The sequence below is a fragment of the Ictidomys tridecemlineatus genome, chromosome 2 (genome assembly GCF_052094955.1).
Source record: "Ictidomys tridecemlineatus isolate mIctTri1 chromosome 2, mIctTri1.hap1, whole genome shotgun sequence".
Classification (NCBI taxonomy): Eukaryota; Metazoa; Chordata; class Mammalia; order Rodentia; family Sciuridae; genus Ictidomys; species Ictidomys tridecemlineatus.
The window spans coordinates 93,819,041-93,839,279 of NC_135478.1; the positions used below are offsets into that span (position 1 = coordinate 93,819,041).

The 20,239-nt window shown below is 66.3% G+C and overlaps 1 protein-coding gene and 1 long non-coding RNA gene across 7 annotated transcripts in view; both read right to left on the reverse strand.

Annotated features, from left to right (window-relative positions):
- Ncor2 (nuclear receptor corepressor 2) overlaps positions 1 to 20,239 on the reverse strand; it is a 105,734-nt gene that overhangs the window by 71,896 nt on the left and 13,599 nt on the right. For all 6 annotated transcript variants that reach the window (XM_078039358.1, XM_078039355.1, XM_078039359.1 and 3 more), the window contains exons 4-8: positions 19,276 to 19,453; positions 17,166 to 17,345; positions 14,338 to 14,451; positions 9,551 to 9,607; positions 4,707 to 4,759 (exon numbers count right to left, since the gene is read on the reverse strand). In XM_078039358.1, coding sequence (XP_077895484.1) covers positions 4,707 to 4,759; positions 9,551 to 9,607; positions 14,338 to 14,451; positions 17,166 to 17,345; positions 19,276 to 19,453 — 582 coding nt within the window. The remainder of the gene's footprint in view (positions 1 to 4,706; positions 4,760 to 9,550; positions 9,608 to 14,337; positions 14,452 to 17,165; positions 17,346 to 19,275; positions 19,454 to 20,239) is intronic.
- Positions 362 to 4,700, reverse strand: LOC144375268 (uncharacterized). The gene is made up of 2 exons (XR_013434880.1): positions 3,275 to 4,700; positions 362 to 2,889 (listed from the first exon to the last, which is right to left on the reverse strand). It is a non-coding gene; the product is annotated as an uncharacterized LOC144375268 (long non-coding RNA).

Sequence of the window (20,239 nt, forward strand, 5' to 3'; positions counted from 1 at the left end):
CAAGGCTCTGAAGAGGAGACCCAGGGTCGGAGGGTGGGGGCGGCTCGCGCAGGGGGATGGCGATGCAGGCAAGTCCCCAGGAGTCCCCAGGAGTCACGGGCAGGCCGGCAAGTTGGGCGGTGGCCGCTCCTGGAGGGTCCCCACTTCCCCTGTCTTCTTAACGCAAGTGGCCAGGCCCCATGCCCACAGCCACTTGCGGGTGCCTCGTGGTGGCTCAGGCCACTGACTGGCCAGCGGGGCTCAACACAGGTTCACCTCCCAGTCACCCTGAGCCCACCTTAAGCCAACCCCCAGCACGGCCAGTGCCAGTCCTGGGGTGTCCTTGGGCACAAGGATGGGGACCTGAGCCCCGCCCCATGACAGTGTCTCCGAGCACATCTCAGAGGCTCCCAGAGCCTCATTCCTCATCTGAGAAACAAGACCAACGGCCTCGCGAGCTCATCCCCATCCACCAACTCTTCACGGACTCTGTGCCTAGCACCGCCCTCCACGAGGGGCCTCGTGGGCAAGGGCGGATGCAGCCCCAGGCCCATGCAGAGGTGCCAGGAGAAGTGCCGGGCCCAGTGGGCAGGACGGTCAGGACACCCAGGGCTTCCAGAACCGAATGGTGGCAGCTGGAGAGCACCCAGAGTGGGCAAGGAAGGCCACCCAGGGATGGTGCTGACCCGAGGGACCTGGCTGTGGAGCGGGCACTACAGATGCAAAGGTCCTACGGTGGGCACACACGGCCCCTGCAGAAAGGAGGGAGATCCACGAGGCCAGAGAGCGTCGAGGAGGGCGGCGGGGACAGAGGAGGAGCCACGGGCCAGGTCGGGGCTAGACAGCCAGCTGGGAAGGTGCGGAAGCAACTGGCAGCCCAGGGCCTTGGGAGAGTCGGAGTTTGAAGGGACCCAACCATCAGGAGCCCCTGGGCTGCAGGAGGGGGCCTGTGGATGGACCCCGGCTCCTGACCTCTCCCTTCGCTACACCCCAGTGGGGCAGCCAGGCTGCAGGACAGTAAGACAGGGCAGAGAAGGGACCGGCAGCCCTACAGACCCAGGGGACCCGGGGACCAAGGATGGCGCCTGCTGGGGAAGGCTGGACGTGTGCGAGGTGAGCCCTGCCCAAGGCCAGGCAGAGGCCGAGGCCAGGCCCGCCCAGCACCACAGCTGCCTGTGCCCGGCCAGCCCTGCACCCCTCACGGGGTCTCCACTGGCTCCACAGGACACCAGTGCAGGTGGCCAGGACCATCCCAGCACGTCCTGCCCAGGGCCGGGCCCACCCTGATGGGATGACCACTAAGGCGTCCCAGGTCTCAGAGGTCTGGCACCCACCCTGGTAGCAGGTGCCCACGGCCTGTGGAGAGCCACCCGACACCTCCGGGCAGGTACAGGGGCGGGCAGCACTCAGGTGGCCTCGCCACGTCCGACTGCCATGCAGCAGGAAGCCAAGAGTGAGACTGACTGGACTACATGGCCAGCGCACAGACACGGGGACATTATAGGGACAGAATCCAGGCCCTGGGGAGGGACAACTGCCCACCCCGAAGCAACCCTGGCCGCGGGGGCATGGCGGGCAATGCAGCGAGACCGGGAGGGGCTCGTGGCTCCCTCGGACCCCAGCTGGACGGTCTCACCGTCCTTGTCACGCCCGTCACAGGCCCTGTGCGTGTGGGCTCATGTCCGTGTCCCCCACAGAGGGTCAGGCTCAGCCACCAACGTCTCCCCAGGGCCTAGAGGACACCTGGCAGCAGGAGGGACTCAGGGACATTTGCTGGATGAAGGACCAGGAGTGCCTCCCGCCTCTGCAGGACACCAGCGGCCAGACCCGCCTCCCCATCCCACAGACCGAGAGTGACCACATGCCACAGGATGCACTCGGGCCGCTGGGGCCTGAGACTCCGGCCCAGCCGGCGGCCCTCAGGGTTGCCCACACCCGGCACGCAACCGTCCCTGAAGCCGCATGCTCCTGTCACAACAATTTGGCTGGCGAGACGTGCTGCAGACCTCAGGTGCCCAGTCCTGGAGCTTCCGCGCTGGCTGCTGGCCCGCAGGCCAAGCTGGACCCACAGGCCAACCGCAGGGCTCACCACCCCACCAGGCCGCGACTCCCCAGGGCTCCTCCTGCCCTCAGGGCCCCGCTGCCCCACACTCCTGCCCTGGCCTGGACACTGGGAGCCTGCAGCTCCCACCAGGCAGCCTGGGAGGCCCAGGCCCCAGGGCTCATAACAAAGCTCAGCCACGGCCCCACAGCCACTACGGGCCAGGGTGGGGTGGGGGTCCCGTCCTGCACCCTGGGCACATGTGGTCTTTCCTTCCAGAGCCTCTGGGCCACGTGGCTCAATCCCAGGCCTCTGGGAGAGCCCAGGCTGGGCAGCCCCACCCGCCCCTTCAGAGCTGGGCAGCCCCACCCAGCAGCGCCCACCTGCACCCACCTCCAGCCCACACACTGCGGGGAGGCCCGGCCAGGGCCATAGGAAACAGTCTGCGGAGGCGGCAGGCGTGCGGGGCGCTGGCCAGCAGTGCAGGGCAGGTGGGCAGTGGACGCTCTGAGACGGACACGGGAAGCACACAGCTCAGCAGAGCCACTGTGCACTTGAGACCCGTGACTGCGGACAGACCCCACCCAGTGCAGCTGGTGACAAGGACATACCTCGTCTGTCCCCGACGGGCCTCACTGCCCCTCAGGCTCCAGCAGTAGTCCACGCTCGGGCTGCACACAGGTCTCCCTGACTCCGGCAGCCGAGTGCTCCTGGTCCCCACTCGGCCTGTGCCACCCGCCCTCCCTGGAGAGGTGGCTTTGCCCTTGCCAGTGTCCAGCCTTTACCTGGGCATCCCCTGGGCCTCCACACGTCCCCCGTGGCTCCTGCAGGGGCTTTCCAAAATTCCCCTACACCCAGGTCCTTCCTCCCTGTGGCCATCAAAATGAAGTTGAAGACAGAAATCCAAGCAAAACGCTTCAGGGAATACAACGTGGGGCTGGCCTCTCTGCCCTTGGCCAGCCAGCTTGTGTGGCCCCAGGGCCTTTGCACTACCGCCCCTGCTTAGAGGCTCTGTCTCTGGTGGTCAACACAGCCAGCTGCTGCTCAGCCCCCAGGGTCCCAACTGTCCTGCCTGACTTCTCCAGCAAAGTAGCCCTGCCCACTCCTGCCACCGTCTTCTACCTTCTTACAATTCTGTTTAAACTGAATGACCGCACTGACCTCATGACGACTCACTGAAACTGGACACCAATGACACTCTTGGTGGAAACCATGAAAAACCCCGAGGTCCTGAGGCCAAGGTCAGTCACTCACCTACTCACAGGCACCCACGCGGCGGCCTCAGGGAGACCCGAGCCACTGTGAGGCCGAGCCTCGTCCACTCTCCTTGAGCAAAGACCAGTGGGCCTGGTGACATTGCCTGGGGCACTGGGCTCCTTTGGGTTTGGATTCCACAGCTGCTCTCACAACCTGTGGTCACCCACGTGATTCCACCTAAAACGTCACTCACTTTAAGTGACAAAAATCACATCAAGACTTTGCCTTAACATTATCGCTATCAAAAATCACGTCAGAGGGGAAACGAGGCCAGGGACGGGACTGGGGCAGAGCGCGTGCCCAGCAAGGGTGACAGCTGGTTCCCACCAGGGCATCAGGGCAGAGGCTGCAGGGGCACGGCCTGTGTGCTGTCCACTGAGTCTCTGAGGCCCAGGACCGGCCTGGCCCACAGGACCGGCTGGGAAAGCGAGTGTCCCCGGCCTCCTCTACCTCCCTGGCCTCCCCGTGTCCCCGGCCTCCCCACTCCCTCTCCAGGGCACCAGCAGGCAGGGCCCAGGAGGCTGCTCAAAGTCTGGACAGTGTTGGGGGACACTGTGGAGGCCAGGCAGTCCCCACCCCCCGAGGGATGTGGTGTGCGGTGCCACACTGGCCACCTCCCGACACAGGGCAAGGCGCCAGAGGCTCCCTTGTCCGCTGCTGCAGGAGCCCCACTGACTGGGAAGGGGAGGCTTCCGGCGGCTCTGGTCCCTGCAGGCTGTAGCAGGGTGGACAGCGGGTGACACCACCAGTCCCATTGGCAGTCGAACTACAAGAGGCCCCACGTCAACAGGCCCAGCACTGGTGGACGCTCCAAGCCATCAGGTGTACACGGCGCTTGGCAGCCCGGCGCCCGCGCCTCCCCGCAGACAAGTGGCACCTCCCTGGGCCACCTGACCCGAACTTCCTGAGCGTCCCCTCAGAGATGAACTCCTCAAGTCCCAAAACACTGCAACCCCAGAGACGCGGCCAACCTACCCCCCCACCGCTCCCACAGCCACCTGCGCCTCAAACTTGTACTGTATAGGTTCCTGGTGACAGAAGGAGGAAACAGCTCCTCCGTGGCCCAGGAGGCCGTGCTCCCATTAATGCAAACCGAGACCCAGACAGCCTCCCGCACCACGGCTCCCAGGCCGTGCTCTGGCTTGGAGACATCAGCCTCCCGCACAGTCCTGGCCCTGGCCATGTCCAATTTGTGACAGCGGGGAGAAGGCCCTGTCCTGGGGGCCCAACAGGCCTGTACCCTGGCCACCCCCGCCTGTGGACCCGCCCAGGTCTGCAGGCCACCGACCTCCCAAACCCACATCTGCTGAGCCTCCCCCGGACCCACCCGGCCCAGAGCTCCGGCCCCATCTGCCTCCTGTCCACCTCCCCAGCCCACGGTCCTGCAGTGACCCCAGCAGGAGCGAGGCCCTGCCCGGCAGACACTCACATCTTGATGTTCTCGTGGTACTGCCGGGTGTCCGAGGGCTGGTTGTACAGCGGCTGCAAGGAGAGAGCAGAGTCAGCCCCGGGCAGCCCCAGGCAGCCCCGTCCACAGGGCCCAGGGCCCCGGGGTGAGGAACAGCTGTCCACAGGCCCAATGGAAACATGGGGACCCGGCCAGGAACAGACCGTGACCGGCTCCTCTGAGCCCGGTGACCCCCACCCACAGGCTGATGGCTGCTCGGGAGGGGCCAGGGCCAGCCACGGCCACCGAGCAGGGGGACGCCCAGCTCCCCGGTCACCGCAGAGACCCAAGGCCCCTCCACCAGGAGCTTCCCCTTCCAAGGTGTGCGGGGCCACAACGAGGGTAGTGCCCGGCGGCCAGGATGTGGGCCAAGGGCAAGGCTCAGGTGGTGGCCGCATGGGCTCGCTGCCCAAAAAGGCGAGGACCCTGCTACTGCCCGGGCTCCCCGAGTGCCCCCACCATGAGCCTCGAGGAGCTGGGTGGCCCCGGCCCCTCAGAGCACCAAGCTGGACGAGCCAGGCACCGACACTCAGGGACGGCAGGACACGGGACGCGAGACCAGCCAGAGCGCCAGGCAGGCGGCAGGGCTGAGCTGCTGCCCTGCGACCCCAGCGGGGGTCTGCAGATGGGGCAGAGGAGGGCAGGAGGGAGGCGAGCCCTGGGGGCGGGTCCCTTGTCCCATGGCTGCCATCTGCTTCACAGGTAGAATGGGGTTCAAGGCCAGGGTGGCACTGAAGGTCAAGTCAGGCACTGTCCCGGGCTCTGAGGCTAGCACGTGGCCACTGCCAGGCCTGAGAAGCAGCAGTGTCACCGTCCGTGTCGGGATAGATTGTGTGAATCGCACCAGTGTCCCGTGCGTCCCCAGCCCCTGCCCTGCAGTGGCCAGTGGGACAGAGTGGACAGCAGGAGAAACCAAGCGGGCATGGCCACCCCATCCAGAGCACAGGCCAGCTGGAGGGGGACGAGCAGAGCAGCGGGGGCCGAGCCGAAGACCAGCCGTCTCCTGCTGACCGGGAAGGGAGACAGACCCGGTTGGCACCAGGTGGCCTCTGCGCTGGAGGGATGGCAAGTGGCTGCGGCGTGGCGACGCCCACCTGGGCTGCTGTCCTGCGGCATGGCTCAGGGCACCCAGAGGGGACGGAGCCTGACCAGACCCGCAGCCCTCCAGTCTGTCCCTGCCCGTCCCTCCCGCACCCAGCAGGCCCTCCCAGGGCTTCCACAGATGACGCTCCCCTAGGGGCGACCCTGCCCTTCTGGACCAGAGGGACAAGGTCAGTGTGAGAGGGCAGGCAGGTCAGGTGGTCGGAGGAGACGTGGGGTCTTGGGGCCTCAGGGCAGGGGACAGGGCACACAGGTCCCCAAAGGAGCTGTCCCTGGGGAGGGGCTGAACACTCCCTGGGACACTAACTGTCCGACAACCCCGGAGCCCAGGCAGCAGGACCACAGTCCCTTCCTCCTCACCCCAGGGCCAGGCCTCCTGCTGCCCACGGACAGAGATGGACAGGACGGCGTCAAGGGAGGGGCCTGTGCACCCTGGGCAGTGGCCACTGCCCCCGCCTGTCCCCATGGCAATCCACCACCACACTCAGGCAGTCCCAGGCCTAGCCACTCCCTGGGGACAGAGGGGGCACCCTGCAACTACAAGGCTATCTCCCCATGGCACACAGCTCAAGACCAAGAGGCCCCAGCCCAACCCTGCAGTTTTGAGGGCAAAAGAACAGGGCAGTACAGTCTGTGGTCAGACATAGTGCAGAACTTCCTAGTAGAGAGAAGGGGTGAGACACTCCTACAGAAGGCTGAGGATCCTCATCTCAGGAACGCAAGGGGATATATAAAGAAGCTCACACTGGAACCTGAGTGGCCCTGTGTTGGTCCTTCTGTTCTCCACACATGAATGACGCACAGGCCAGCTGAAGGGGACCAGCAGCTCAGTTGGGTTCGGATTTGAATCCCGCTCCCACGTCCCCAGCTCACACAGTGACGCAGACGAGGGCCTTCCACGCTGGGCCCGTCTCCTCCTTGGGAGGTCAGACAGGGACACAGGGCACTCCTGACAGGGACGTTCTGACCGTGGGGTGGTGATCCTCGGTTGGAGGGGGCCAGGAGGGCAGCAGGGCCCAAGGTGCAGGGCCCAAGGTGCAGGCCCACAGGAGGGCAGCAGGGTGACAGGCAGCCTCGCCTGGAGAGGGGACAGGTGGCCTGACCCTCGGGGCCCTGTGACTCAGAGAACCCCATCTTCCCTGAGTCGAACAAGGGCCAGGGGACCTCAGGAGCAGCCTCGTCACCTCACCGACAGGGACAGGAAAGGACGAGGACTCGGGAGGGCAGGGCCCGTGCACACCCCAGCACACTCACCCTCAGTAGAGCATATGACCTCTGGCCAAGGCCCTTGTCCTGTCAGGGCCACTGGCAGCACATCCCCACAGCCCCAGGGAAGGCAAGGGGACAGTCCCCAGAGGCCCGCCGGCTTCTCTGCAGATAGGGCAGAGGAGGGCAGGAGGGAGGAAGCCCTGGGCAAAGGGTCCTGAGAGGAAAGCTGGCCCCGCTCAGGTCAGGTAGGAAGGGCCAGGCCCGCCCGCAGGCCTGCAATACCAGGTTCTTACAATGACACCTCCAAGCACAGAGAGAGCAGGCCGGCCATGCTGCCCCTCGCTGCCCGGCCCCCCCGCCCTCCACAGGGCCCTCAGTGCCCACTGGGCACACCGGGCACCAGGCACCGGGCCCCAGAGCCCCAGGCACTACCTCTAGGTCTCCTTCCCCCAGGGCTTGCTCTCTTCCCTGAACCAGTACCTGCTCCAGAGGCCACAGACCACCTGGCACCAGGCACAGCCACAGAGCCCCACAGGGCACAGGCGGGACGTGCCCATGGCCCCGCAGCAACCCACGGTCGGGGGAAGAGCTGGGTCCCAGGGCTGTGGCCCCTGGAGGGCGGCAGGCTAGCGCGCCCAGGCTTCCGGCACAAAGCGGGCACTGTGCCCTGCGGAGCGTCCACCCACCTTGCCTGGAGACACCCCGGGCAAGCAAGGACAGGCAGAGCACAACCTGTGCAGGCCCCCGGGCATCTCCTGGCCTCACCTCCTGCTGTGCAACCCAGGAAAGGCCAACCCAGGAAACGGGATCAGGGACGATCCACAGGCCCTGACACACCGTGGGTGCCCTGTCCCCAGGGCCAACACAGGGCCCACTGTTTCCAAAGGGACTCAGGCGAACAACCTGGCAGTGCAGCAGCTCAGGGAGCCTATGCCTGGCCTCGGCCAGGGCCAGCCGGGCTCCTGGAGAAGCTGCGCTCCCAGCACTACCCACTCAGAGCTCGGGGACCAGAGACGTCCCCAACAGCCACGCAGACCCGTCCCTGGGTCCTCACCGTGTGCCCAACATCACAGAGGGACGGCCCAGGAGCCCTGGAGACTCGGCAGGAGAGAAGGCGAGCCTGGTGTCAGAAGTGACCACAGTGGCCATCTGGGACACTAAGGTGAGGTGCAGCTCCCAGGCGAGATGCAAACAGTGCAGCCACCCGAGGCCAGGGGCTTCCTGGGGATAGTCAGCTGCACCCAAGCCGAGAACGGGCAGACATGACCCTGGACAGCTGCCCAGGGCAGCTCCGTGCTCAGTGGCCAGAGAGCAAGACCTGCTCCAAACGCCAGGCGAGATCCAGGTATGGGGGCTCAGGGCAGTGGCCCAGACCCAAGACACAGAGGCATGGGAAGAGGGACAGGGCCGGGCCAAGGCCACACAGGGCTGTACTATGGGGCATGGAAACACAGGGCCGCGCACAGAGGGCGACCCTTCCACGTGGAGGATGTCCACGTGGAGGACGTCCACATGGGGACCGACTAGTGGCAGTGCACACTCCTGGGGGCACACCAGAGACCTGGGCGCAGGTGTCCTGTCCTCACCTGTGAGTGGCCTGTGGCTGTGTGCCCAGTAGCAGGAGCAGGGTCCCAGCTCTGGGGATGGGCAGCCCTCACTGCATGACACGGACCACCCGTAGGAAACCAGGTGCACAGCTGGTCTCTGCCCCCTCCGTGGCGCAGGCTCGTGAAGGCCAAGGTTGTACCCAGAGCCCTCCCGGGCCTCAGCGCTGGACCCTGGGTCCCACCCCTGACCTGGGCCACCCCAGCCCTGTGGTGCAGAGGAGCCTGCCCCAGGAGGGCCAGACCTCGCTGTGCCCAGGAGACCCCGACGGGCTCACTCCCGCCCTGGCACAGAGCCCCCCCAGCTACCCCTGCACTTGGGCCCACGGCGTCCCCACCCCGCCACCACCACCGTCGGGTCCCACCAACGGCCCCAGGGGTCCCAACGGGTGGAGCCAATGGGTGGAAGCAGCGGGCGCCCGGGGCTCCCCCAGGGCTAGCCTTCTGCTCTCAGCCATCCCAAGCCCAGGAGACCCAGGTCTGCACCTGCCCGGCAGCAACGTGAGCCTGACCCTGGGAACAGCAGCAGCAGCAGCAAACACCCCTCATGCCACCTGCATGCCACCCCGGGTGGGTCCGCGCCACAGTGCCCGGGTGGGCAGCCACCCTCAGGGTGCCCAGGGGTCGGTGAAGAGACTGAAGCACAGACAAGGTGAGGCGCCAGCCACAGCCACAGCCATTGAGGGCAGCCTGGGAGCTGAGCCCAGACCTCACGCCCAGAGAGGAATCTCGATGCTCGGCCGGAAGCAGGGGCCACTCAAGCCCAGAGGAAGCCCAGCTCGCTCACTGCCCGCACTATCTGCCAGCCTCTTATCAGGAGGGCGCTTCCTGCCTCCCTGACGAAAGCCCGCTGCCCACTGCCCGGGCCGACTTCCTCCTGCCCCAGCCCTGCCACCCGCCCGGCCCGCTCACCAGCTCCACCTGGGGTCCCAAGCCTTCGAGGATCCGGTGGGCAGCCTCGGCCTTCTTCTGCAGGGACGGAAAGGGGTGGGGGGAGACAGAAGAAACTGTGAGCGAGGCCTCCGGGGCAGGCAGTGCCCCTCCCGGCACGCTGGCCCACAGCCCGGGGAGGGACCTGGACCAAAGCCCCAGGCTGCGACAGCAGCGCCCGCAAGCCCACCTGGCCTGGGCCTGAAGCGCCCACGGCATGCCCACCCACCACCCTTCCCGGGCGGTGACACCAGTGCGGGTCCTTCCAGCCTCTGCCCGGGGAGCTGGCCAGGCCCCCCTCTAAGAGTCCAGGGCCTTGGTCACATGACTCCTGGGCCTCCCGCCTCCCTCCGTCACAACCCAAGACTTACGGGGAAAATGGGGACACGCGGCAGAGAGAGCTCTGGATGCTAATTCAACAGGCTGGCCATGAAGGCCACACTGTGCCCAGGTCTGGCCACCAGCCCAGCCTGGGACCACAGTCCTGCTCACAGGAGGCCCAGAGCACGGTCAGCCTGGACAGGGGGGCTGGAGGAGGGCGGGTAGGGGACCCGGGGAGGCAGCCTCCCAGGCCATGGGGGATGGCCAGGGCAGCACTTGTCCAGCACTCTGGACAACAGGTTTGGGAAGACAGCCAGCAGCCCCGAGACAGACCCCAAGCAGCAGACATCAGGTCACACACATGAGGACCAGGGGTGTCCCACCCCATGACTAGGCCAGCCCTGGGAGCATCCAGGTTCAGCATGGGCCAGGAGCACTGGCCACCTGAGCCAGTCAACACACTGTCCCTGAAAACGACAGGTGACGTGGAGCTCCGGGGAACACTGTTGGGAGGCTAGGCCTGGGGCAGATGCACATCAGCAGGGCAGTGGGCCTGCAGGTGGCCTCAAGCTGGCATCTGGAATGACACGTCTTGAACCCAGGCCAGCCCAGCAGGGCCCACGGGAAGCCCGAGCCCCAAGAGAAGCAAGCAGCCTCCGCAGGCCAAGGCCCGAAGGCAGGGATGGCCTGGGAGGTGACCACGTCCTGCTGAGCCTCCCAGGGGCCGCCTGGGCGTGGGTCGAATCCCGCCACTGAGAACACTCAGCCAGGCCCAGAAATGCCACCGCGCCATCGGCGGAACGGGAAACACGCCGGAGGTGGAAGGAAGAGGCCTTGCCACTGTCTAGGCAGGGCGGAAGCCCTGAGTCTGGGAGGCAGGGACCACCGTGAGGGCCCCTGCAGGCCACCTGCCCTGGACACACCCTGGAGATGCGAGATGCACAGAACCCGCGGCCAGGACGAGAAAGGCTGGCCAGGGCGGGCGGGCGGCAAGGACAGGGCAGGCCAGTGCACCCAGGCACCAGAGGCTCAGGGGTCAGTGCCACCAGGCCTGTGGGGTCTGTGCTAACCCTCTGGACAAAAGGGAAGGCCAGGCCTGCGCCTTAGGGCGCATATAGAACCCGGCGACTCGAGAAGCCTGCGTCCTGTGAGCCACGCTGCCCCGGGCTCTGAACACCACAGCTTTTGCAAGGGACAAAGTGACATGAGCACCGTCACTTCCCTCCTTAGACGAGGGGAGACACCCTAGTCCCAGAATGGGACACCCCTGGGAACAAGGGTCCAGGCCACAGTTACAGCCTATTCCCAAAACGGCCTCAGCTCCTGCAGCTTCCTGCCAACCTGAGCACGGCCTGCCTGGCGCCCGCAGAGCCAGTGCCCCTCGGCTCTTGCCCTGTCCGTGCCTCCGCCCCACTGGCCCTGCACCATCTTGCTCCTGAAGACAGCATGCGGCTCCCTGTAGGGGCCCCTTGTCAGGCCTGGTGGTGGGGCTGTGGGACAACCTGCTCTTCCCGTGCTGTCTTAGCACCTGGCACAGGGGTGCTGGGGACAGGGCACCTGGCACAGGGGCCCAGGCTCTGGGGCACCCTCACTGCTGAAAGGGGCTTCCGGCTCCCAGCCCCAGAGCCCCACCCTTGCCCCGAGGGGCCCAAGCGCAGGACCCCCACCAGGGAGGAGGGGAAGCCTGCTGCCTCCCAGCCCTGGCCTGGACAGGGACATGGCGGCCCCTGTGCCCTGAAAGGAGGGCAGCACAGCCCCTCTGTCTGCTCTCTGGGCCACACCGGCTGCTGCGACTGGACCAGGCCTCTCCAGAGCAGGTCAGGCTGCAGCTGCTGCCACCTTAGGAGGGGGCACCAAGGCCCGGGGGCACCTGGGGAGGAGAGGTCCAGCCCCCGTTCACCCAAGCAGCCCTGCGCGGCTCAGTGACTCACATTTGCAGCCCGTCTGCCCCTGCACAGTCCCCCGGCCTCTCAAATGCTGGTCCTGGCATAGTCAGCATTCAATACCGGCCCTGCTCGCGGGGTGCCAGGATGTGCTGGTCAGAGCTGACCAGCCCCCCCTTCCCCGTGAGTCAGGACAGGGTGCTCCTGAGCGTCACAGACCCCCACAGGCCACATGGACACGCTCACGAGTCCAACCCCATAGTGCGTAGCCCGGTCCCTTGGGATCCCCAGGTGCGGCCCTGGCCTGAGGCAGAGTCCCCCTGGCTGAGCAGGTGGGCTGTCCACCAGCCTTCGTCCTCACCCTGGGATAGCCCAGCCACGTGGCCTGCCTGGATCAGGCCAGCTCTCTTTCCCTGCGCCCTCCAGGGAGGCCTCTGCTGCCGCCCCTAGCCTCCCCTTAGCCTCCCTGCGGCCCGACCCCTGAGGGCACCAAGCTGTGGAGAGCCTGGCCCTGCGCCTGCACCCGCCAGCCCCATCCCACCTCCAGGCCCCACCCGGGGCTGCGCCCATGCTGGGGCCCGATGCCCTCCTCCTAGCCCACCCACTGCCCGGCTTCCCTGCCCACGCCATGCTGCCCGCGCCAGCCAGGCTCTGCCTCCCCCTCGGCCCCTGCCCCTGTCACCTGCCGCCCGTCTGCCCACACTCTCCCGGGAGGCAGGCAGAGGCGGCCAGCAGTGGCCACAGACGTGCTATGAGTGGATGATAAGCCAGCGTCCAGGCTCAGAGAGGCCGGGGGCAGCTGCGTGCTCCGCTGGCTTGGCGTTTAGAGCCGACCCTGATCCCGCGCCACTTGGAAGAACCAGCAGGGGAGGGCAGGGTGGAATCTAATCCTGTTGATCCCCAAGGGCCACCAAGCCCTGGCTGCTCCAGCCAAAGGTGGCTGAGGGCCTCCTGCCTGCCAGGTCACCAGCTTCCCAGGCTCAGCCCAGACAGAAGGACCCCAACAGCCCCACACCCCAAGACCAGAGGGCTCTTCTGGGGGAGGCCCGGGCCCCTCCTGCCTTCCCTGCAGTGACCCCGAGTGTGAGTTGAGCACATTGGAGTGAGGTGAAGACCCTGCCCTCAGGCAGCTCCAGTCCCCACCAAGAGGAGAGACACACACAAGTGACAACCTGCAGGGACACAGGGTGAGGAGCCCGGGGAAGTCAGGGGAGGAAATGGTGCTGAAGGATTTTCAGGATCAAGCAGAGGGCCAAAGGGACGTCCTGGGAAAGGGCACCCTTGACACGAGAGCCAGAGAGAGTGACAGCACGAGGCGCTGGACAGGCGCCCAGGCAGGGGACCACGGGCAGCTGCTGGACAGAGCCACCCTGCTGTCCCACCAGGCCCAGGCAGGGAGTGCAGAGGTGACGGGATGGGCCCTCCGGGCAGGGCCTCCCTCTCTCTGGGCCTCAGGCTCCGTGAGTGAAGCACATAACTGTCGCTGTGTCACCCCAAAACCAGAGGGCTGCAGAGGACACGTCCCGACCACAGCACTCCACAGCCAGCGTCCACTGAAGGACGAGGGGCCAGGGAGGTGCAGCTGGAGAGGACAGTGGGCCTGCACCAGGACAGCTGGCAGGACACGTGGCCATGGCCTTCGTCACTGTGATCTCCATTGGTGCTGCTTGTGGTCAGAGACCCGGGTGGGAGGGCGCGCGGGGCAGCTTCCAGGCCCCCAGGGTCAGGCTCGTCCTGCATACACGGTGGAGCCAAGTGGGGGACACAGAGCAGCAGGGGCTGCCCCACCCCAAGCACGGCCCATGGAGGAGGTGACCCAAGGGAGGCCAGGGCTGGGCTGAGAGGAGAGGCAGGGGAGGGCAGTCCCCACCCCCACACACCGCTGTGTGGCCTCAGGAGGGACATCTCCTCTGTGAGCCTCGGTCTCCTCATCCGTAGCACAAGGAAGGCTGGGCTCGGCCTAACCCAGCACCTCTGGGGTCAGGTGCAGATGAGCCCAGCCTGGCTCCCAGCAGGCGACTAGGACAGCCCAGAGCCCACTGCCCACAAAGAGGAGGCCACACCTCAGGCAGCAGCTCCTGGGCTCCGGCCCCACGGACCCCGGCTCTGGGCACCCCCAGCCTCCTGCCAGCACCAAGCCTCCTTAGACACTGGCAGGTGCCCCTCCCAGGGTCCCTGACCCTGTGCTTCCATCACTCAAGGGCTCATCCCAGGGCAGGGACAGTGGAGGCCAAATCACCAGAGGCCTCGCCCAGGAATTCCAACCCCAGACCCTCCACATCCTGGCTGTGTGACTCTGGGCAAGTCACTCAACCTCTCTGGGCCTCAGTCTCCATGTGTAAAAGAGAAACAGCAACTGTGCCCACCCTCCCAGGTCCACCAAGGGAAGGAGCGTCCGGGTGGAGCTGGGTGACACGGACTGGCTGTTGTCGCTGACACAGGGTTGATAGACTGTGCTGCCCACTGCAGCTGGCCTGGCTGTCCATACTGCGCCCCTCTAGTCACCCAGAGGCTGTGCAAGCTGGTGACCGCTGGCTGCCACCCCCACCCCCCGCCTCCGCGTACCCGGTTCTCGTCGTAGATGATCTGCACCAGGCTGCGGTGCTTGGACTCCATGGGTGGGGGTGACACGGGCTTCTCGGGCTCGGGCGGCTTGGCGGCCTCCTCCTCCAGCTGTTGCTGTGGGCGAGAGCGAGGGTGAGCGCGGGGCTGGGCCGGGAACCCAGCTGCACCCCACGTCCCTCAGGGCACCTGTCCCTCAGAGCGGGGCCAGGAGGGGAGCGGAGGCTGGGCCCCGCCGGCCAAGCCTCGGTCCCCCACGGTCCCACGGCTGCGGCAGTCGGCGGGCCACAGCCTGAGCCAAGGCCCAGCCTGAAGGCTGCTTGCTGTGCAGCCTCGGGAGCAGCTGGACTTCTCTGAGCCTCTCTTCTCTTTCTCTGCCTCTACCCTGCGCCTGCAGGGCTGCCAGGGGCCGGTCAGGGCCCTGTCCTCTGCCCCAGTCTGCCTAGCACAGCCCCCTGCAAGCACCTGGACAGGGTGTCCCTTAGAGCCGCAGGGGAGATGAGGCCAGGGAGCTTGAAGCCCGAGTCATAGCGTCAGAATATGGCCCTGCTCTGCTCTAGAGGCCACACGGCTGCAGTGACCGAGGGACTGGCCGCGTGCACCCAGGAGCCCAGGAGAACAGAGGCAGACACAGCCAGAAAGCCAGCACCCCACCTCACTGGCACGAAAGACCGGGGGAGTCGTGCTGTCCCCGTCCCTCAGAGGCCCCTGGAGTTGGGTCAGGAAACTCCAGAGCAGCACCAGGGAGGGTGGGCAGTGTCCCGGCCAGCAAAGGCGGCCACCGCAGGCACCAGAGAGAAGCAGAGGAGACACCACAGAGACCCAAGAAGACGGCTCAAGGACACCAAGCCTGGGTCAAGCTGGGCTCCCTGCTGTCCATACTGGGTCTCGGTGACCTGCCCATACAAGTCACCTGCCTCTTCTGACCCTCAGTGTCTTCTTCAGTGGAAACTGGTGGCAGCAGTGCCACCTCAGAGGCTGTTTGGAGATCAAAGAAAGCAGAGCACAGCCTGGGGGCAGGGGCCAGAGACTGGCCACCTCCAGCAAATGGACCCAGAGCAGAAGAGCCCTGCACAGCCCGAGGCCGGAATCAAAGCCTTCTTAAAAAAGAAAGCCACAGCGTCGGGCAGGAATGTGGAAAGGCTGGAACCTCACGCGGCCGGGGCGGAAAATGGCGCAACTGCCATGGAACATGGCCTGGAAATTCCTCTGAGTTACACCCAGAGGCAGGAGGTGACCCAGCTCCGCTCCAGGGCGACACCCGCGGGGACCCACAGCCATGCAGACACACTCCAGCACACTCAGCCCCGCCCAGGACGGCCACCTCGGGCCAGAGTCACTGCGTGGGCGGCCAACACAGCACAAGCATGGGGTAGTACTCAGCCATGAAAAGGAGGGCCAGCACGTGCCACAGGCAGAGGGACCTTGGAATGCCCAGAGAGAGACCAAAGGCAGGACAGGCCTGTGAGGTTGGCCACGCCACAGAGTCAGAGCAGATGGCCGGCTTGGGGAGGGGCGTGGGGAAGGACCCTGGGGCCGGGTCTCCTGCCGGGAGGCTGGGAGCGTCTTGGAATGCGGCAGCGGGTGGCCAAGTGTGCCGAATGCCCCTGGACTGTGCACGTCACAGGGGTGGATTCTGTTTAGAAATTTCAGCTCAAAAAAAAAACAGTCCAAGTGGAATTTAGGAAAAAATCAAAACACAAAACCGGACTGCAGGGGGCTGTCCCCAAGCCACCTGGCTTCCTGCCACATTAGCTGTGGTTCAGCCCTGCCCCAGCCCCAGACCACGCCTGGGAGGAGAGGTGTGGCTTCCAGGGCTGGCGTGGCCCGGGACCCCATCCAGCGCTGCCCTCCTCCCTCCCCTGCGGAGCCCCCAGACAGGAAAACCACTGGCCCCTGGAACCCCCTGGCCCCTGCCTCCCCCATGCCCAGCCCATGGGGTCTCTTCCAGGAAGCCCTCTGTCGTCCCACTCCTGCCTGGGGCTGGGGAGAGGACGGGGTGGGCCTGGCCCCCACCAGCCCCGGGGGGAACTGCAGCCAGCTGACAGGTGGCCACGGGCCATGGGCACGGTGAAGGCCCAGGCGTGGACCGTGTGGCCCTGGGACCACCAGCAGAGCAGACAGAGCGGCCACCCTGCGCCAGGAAGACTTCACTTAGGGCCCTGGGACGCAGGCGGCCGAGGACAAGGGCTCCTCAGAGGCCAGTGTCCTCTCTGCCAAGGGGCACCTGAGCAGAGACCAGCTGACCCCGGGGAAAGGACCACGGGAAGCCACAAAAGCCGGCCAGCCGCTCGCTTTGAAGTCAATGTGATTTAAAATAAAATCACAAAGTGAGTCTCACACTGGCTTCTCCTGTGGCTCCCCATAACGGCCACCAACCTGGGGACCTGCCACACCCCACAGGGGTCACGCCTGTGCCCACCTCACAGAGGAGGAAACGGAGGCTCCCAGAGGTGGGGCACAGGCCCCGGCTAGCAGGGGCGCAGCTGGGAGGCCCAGATATGGAGGTTGGCGGCCACCAGACGCAGGCGAGGAAAAGTGCCTCGCAGTGGACCCCGGCCCACCCCAAGGCCAGGGGGCAGGGCCGGGGAGAGCCGCCCACCCTCCAAAAGCCTGCCCTCTGCCTCCTGCCCACAGCCCAGCACAGCACAGAGCCTCCTAAGTCTGAACCGGACTTTATTCAAACCAGGTCCCAGCTCCTGTCTGGGGGCTCCGTGCTCCTTCCTAAGGACCCCGAGCTCCTGTCTGGGGGCTCCAAGCTCCAGAGTCCCCACGTGGGGAGCCTGCCAACTACACTGGCGACCGCCCAGGCCCCCCGGGCCCACCCACACCTGCTTCTTCTTCAGCTTGGAGATCTGCTGCTCCACCATGCTGATCTCGCGGTCCACGCGGTCCATGTTCTGGATCAGCTCCTCCTTCGACAGTCGGGGGGGCACCAGCTCCAACTCGGGGTCGGCGTGCGGGGGGCTGGGGGGCGACACGGGCTCCAGCTTGCCCGTCAGACTGCGCTCCTGCGTGTAGAAGGAGGGTGCAGGTGGGCACGGCGTCGGCACCCCTGCTCCGGCCGTGGAGAGGGCTTCCCACCAGGCCACCAGGGCTGTCCCCACCAAGGAGGGCGCTGGCCGTTGCCTCCCCAGGACCTCCACGTCAGCATCCTGCCCAACTCAGCATCCTGCCCACCTCGACACGAGGTCACTGCCTACCCTGGGCACACCTGCCCCCTCCCCCCGGGCATGAAGCCTCCCTGTGCCACACACCAGACCAGGCTCCCCGAGAACAAGAACAGGACCCCGCCTGGCCCCAGGCCTGGCCCCACAGACCCTCCCTCACGGCGCCCAGGGGAAGCGCCCAGTAGGCACCTGGAAACCCCAGCAGGGCATGGGGGTAGACAGAGCCCTCCAGGCCGTGGGTAGGGGCACACTGACCCCAGTCAGGCTGCTCTTCAAGGAAGCTCACCCCAGGACTCCGCAGCCCCTGTGCTGGACGCCCAGGCTGTGCCGGGCCTCTGGGCTGAGGTTGGGCGGCACCGCGCTCACTGGGAGCCAAGCTCCAGCGCCCCCAGCAGAGCACCCGGCTCTCCCGCCTGCTTTCTCATCTGTACCTCGGGGACAGATGGTCCCCAGCTCCCAGGCAGCCTTGAACCTGGTGGGTACTAACATGTGGAAGGCGGGAGCCCTGCATACAGTCAGCGCTCAGCAGGTGCTGGCCCCAGCCTGGGTTTCCAGCTGGCAGCTGCTGGCAGAGGTCTGAGGGCCACCTCCCGCCCCCCACAGCTGCACACAGACACAGGGGACATTGTCCCCAGCACCAGGCCCAGGCCCACATGCGCCCGGGCCTCGGAACCAGGAGCCACACAATGCCTGTCCTCCCTCTGAGCCAAAGCCAGGCCCTGGGGGCTGAGAGCTTGGGACAGTGCTGGGTGTGTCCCCTGGCCTCGATGTTGCCCTCTGAGGCCAGGGGACACAGGAGCTGACCGGATGTCGCCTCCACAGTCCTCCAGGTTTCCTGGCCACAGCAAGCCGGAGAAACTGGGAGCCCAGACCCTCAGCCCAAATGCAGTGCTACCCCGGGAAGTCCCCGTCCCTGAGAATTATGAGGAGCAGTTGGGGCCAGCAGCCCCCCACGATGGGCTGAGACACAGGGAGCCCACAAGAGACAGTAGGACATGGCATGTCCACCCACACCTGGCCCTGAGTCAGCCGGCACCCACTGCGGAGGGTACCCGAAAGTGGGAGGCCAAGTGGAGGCAGACAGAGCACCTTGGCACAGGGGCCCACTGAGCAGAGACGCCAGATGGACGCCCGAGGCGGGCAGGAGGAAGAGACCCTTGACAGTCCTGGTCTCCCAGGTGGCCAGAACATTCCTGAACCAGTGTGGCGGCAAACGCCCATGGGTAGTGCATGTCACAAAAGCCAGCTGCGTGTCCATGGACGCCCCCGGAGAGGACGAGGGAGCTGCTCCCCACACCTGGCCTCCATGCGGCCCAGAGCCTAGAGGACTAGCCAGCGCCCACCCAGGGCCAGAAGTCCTGCACTAGGAGCCCGGGGAGGCGTCACGGTAGTGAGGGAGGAGCTGCCCAGGCCACAGCCCCAGGGCAAGCCCACCATGAGCACGGACGGTACAGAGGGTGGACATGGAGCTGCCCTGGATGGCATAGGACCTAGCTCCCTGCCCCAAGGATCCCTCTTCTCTCCCTGCCTCAGGCCTTTGCACGGCCCCTTACCAGCTGCAACACCTCTCCAGCTCCTCTCATCCCCTGGCCACCTGCAGAGACCTCGTCCTTGTGCCTCCCCTGCTGCCCGGGCTTTGCCCGCCCTATGCGCACTCCCACACCCGCACCCCTGCCCGAGTGGCCCTCTCCCTGGGCACAGGCCCCTCCCATCCGTCAATCAGCAGCAGAACCCACATCAGCACAGGATCCCAGCCAGGGCCAGGCCTAACCTTGGTGAGGTCCTCAGAGCCGCTGGGCTGGCCTGTGGCCAGCAGCGCGGACGGCCGCAGCAGGGGTTCGGGTAGCAGCTCCAGGCGCGGGCGCTTGCTCTCCATGAACTCCATCTCAGACTTCCCCAGCTCGGGCAGGTACGAGTGGGACTCGGGGCGCAGGTGGAGCTCCTGAGACCTGCAGAGACCGGGCACACGGTATCACGCAGGAGGCTGGGACCCGAGGCCCAAGGCCCTCCCCACTGGGCACCGGCCATGGCCCACACCCACTGGTGACGAGGTCACAGGGACTCAAGCACAGCCCCAGCTGCCCTCAGACTGAGGCCCGTGAGGACGTCCACAGAAGGGAAACGCCAGGGAGGCACGGGGACACCTGCAGCGACTGCCCCTCCCTGGCCACTAAGTGTGGTCTGGGACCCGCCATGGCAGCTCGGCCAGCAGCAGGCCATTAGCACGGAGCCAGCTCCCCGGACGCACTGAACAAACTGCTCGGCAGTTACCGAGGCCCCTGGTGATGCGGGGCTCGGTCAGACCCCACAAGCGCCACACACAGGACACCACCACCCAGAACCGTCCAGGGCAGAGGTCACCTACAGGCCACAGACTCCTGCTGTCAAACCTGACCTGGCCCCTGCTCTGGTGGGCAGTGGCCCTGGGAAGAGATGGGAGCTGTCCAGCCTGGTGACTCCTGACTGGCTGGCTGTGACCCTTCTCCCTGGGGGGTGCAGCCTTGCCTCCCCACACCCAGCAGGGCTATGGCTCTGCACCTCCACTTCCCAGGACTGGCTACCTGCCAAGGCCTGGAACATTCTCAAGCTGTTTGCCCACACACGGGGGGAGCCAAGCTCTCGCTCTCACCCACAGGCCCTGCCGGGTCTGGTCCCTGCTTACCTCGCCCACTGCCCCAGGGCCACTGCCCACTCCAGCCCTCTCCAAACTCCCCACCCCTCACAGCAGTGCGGAT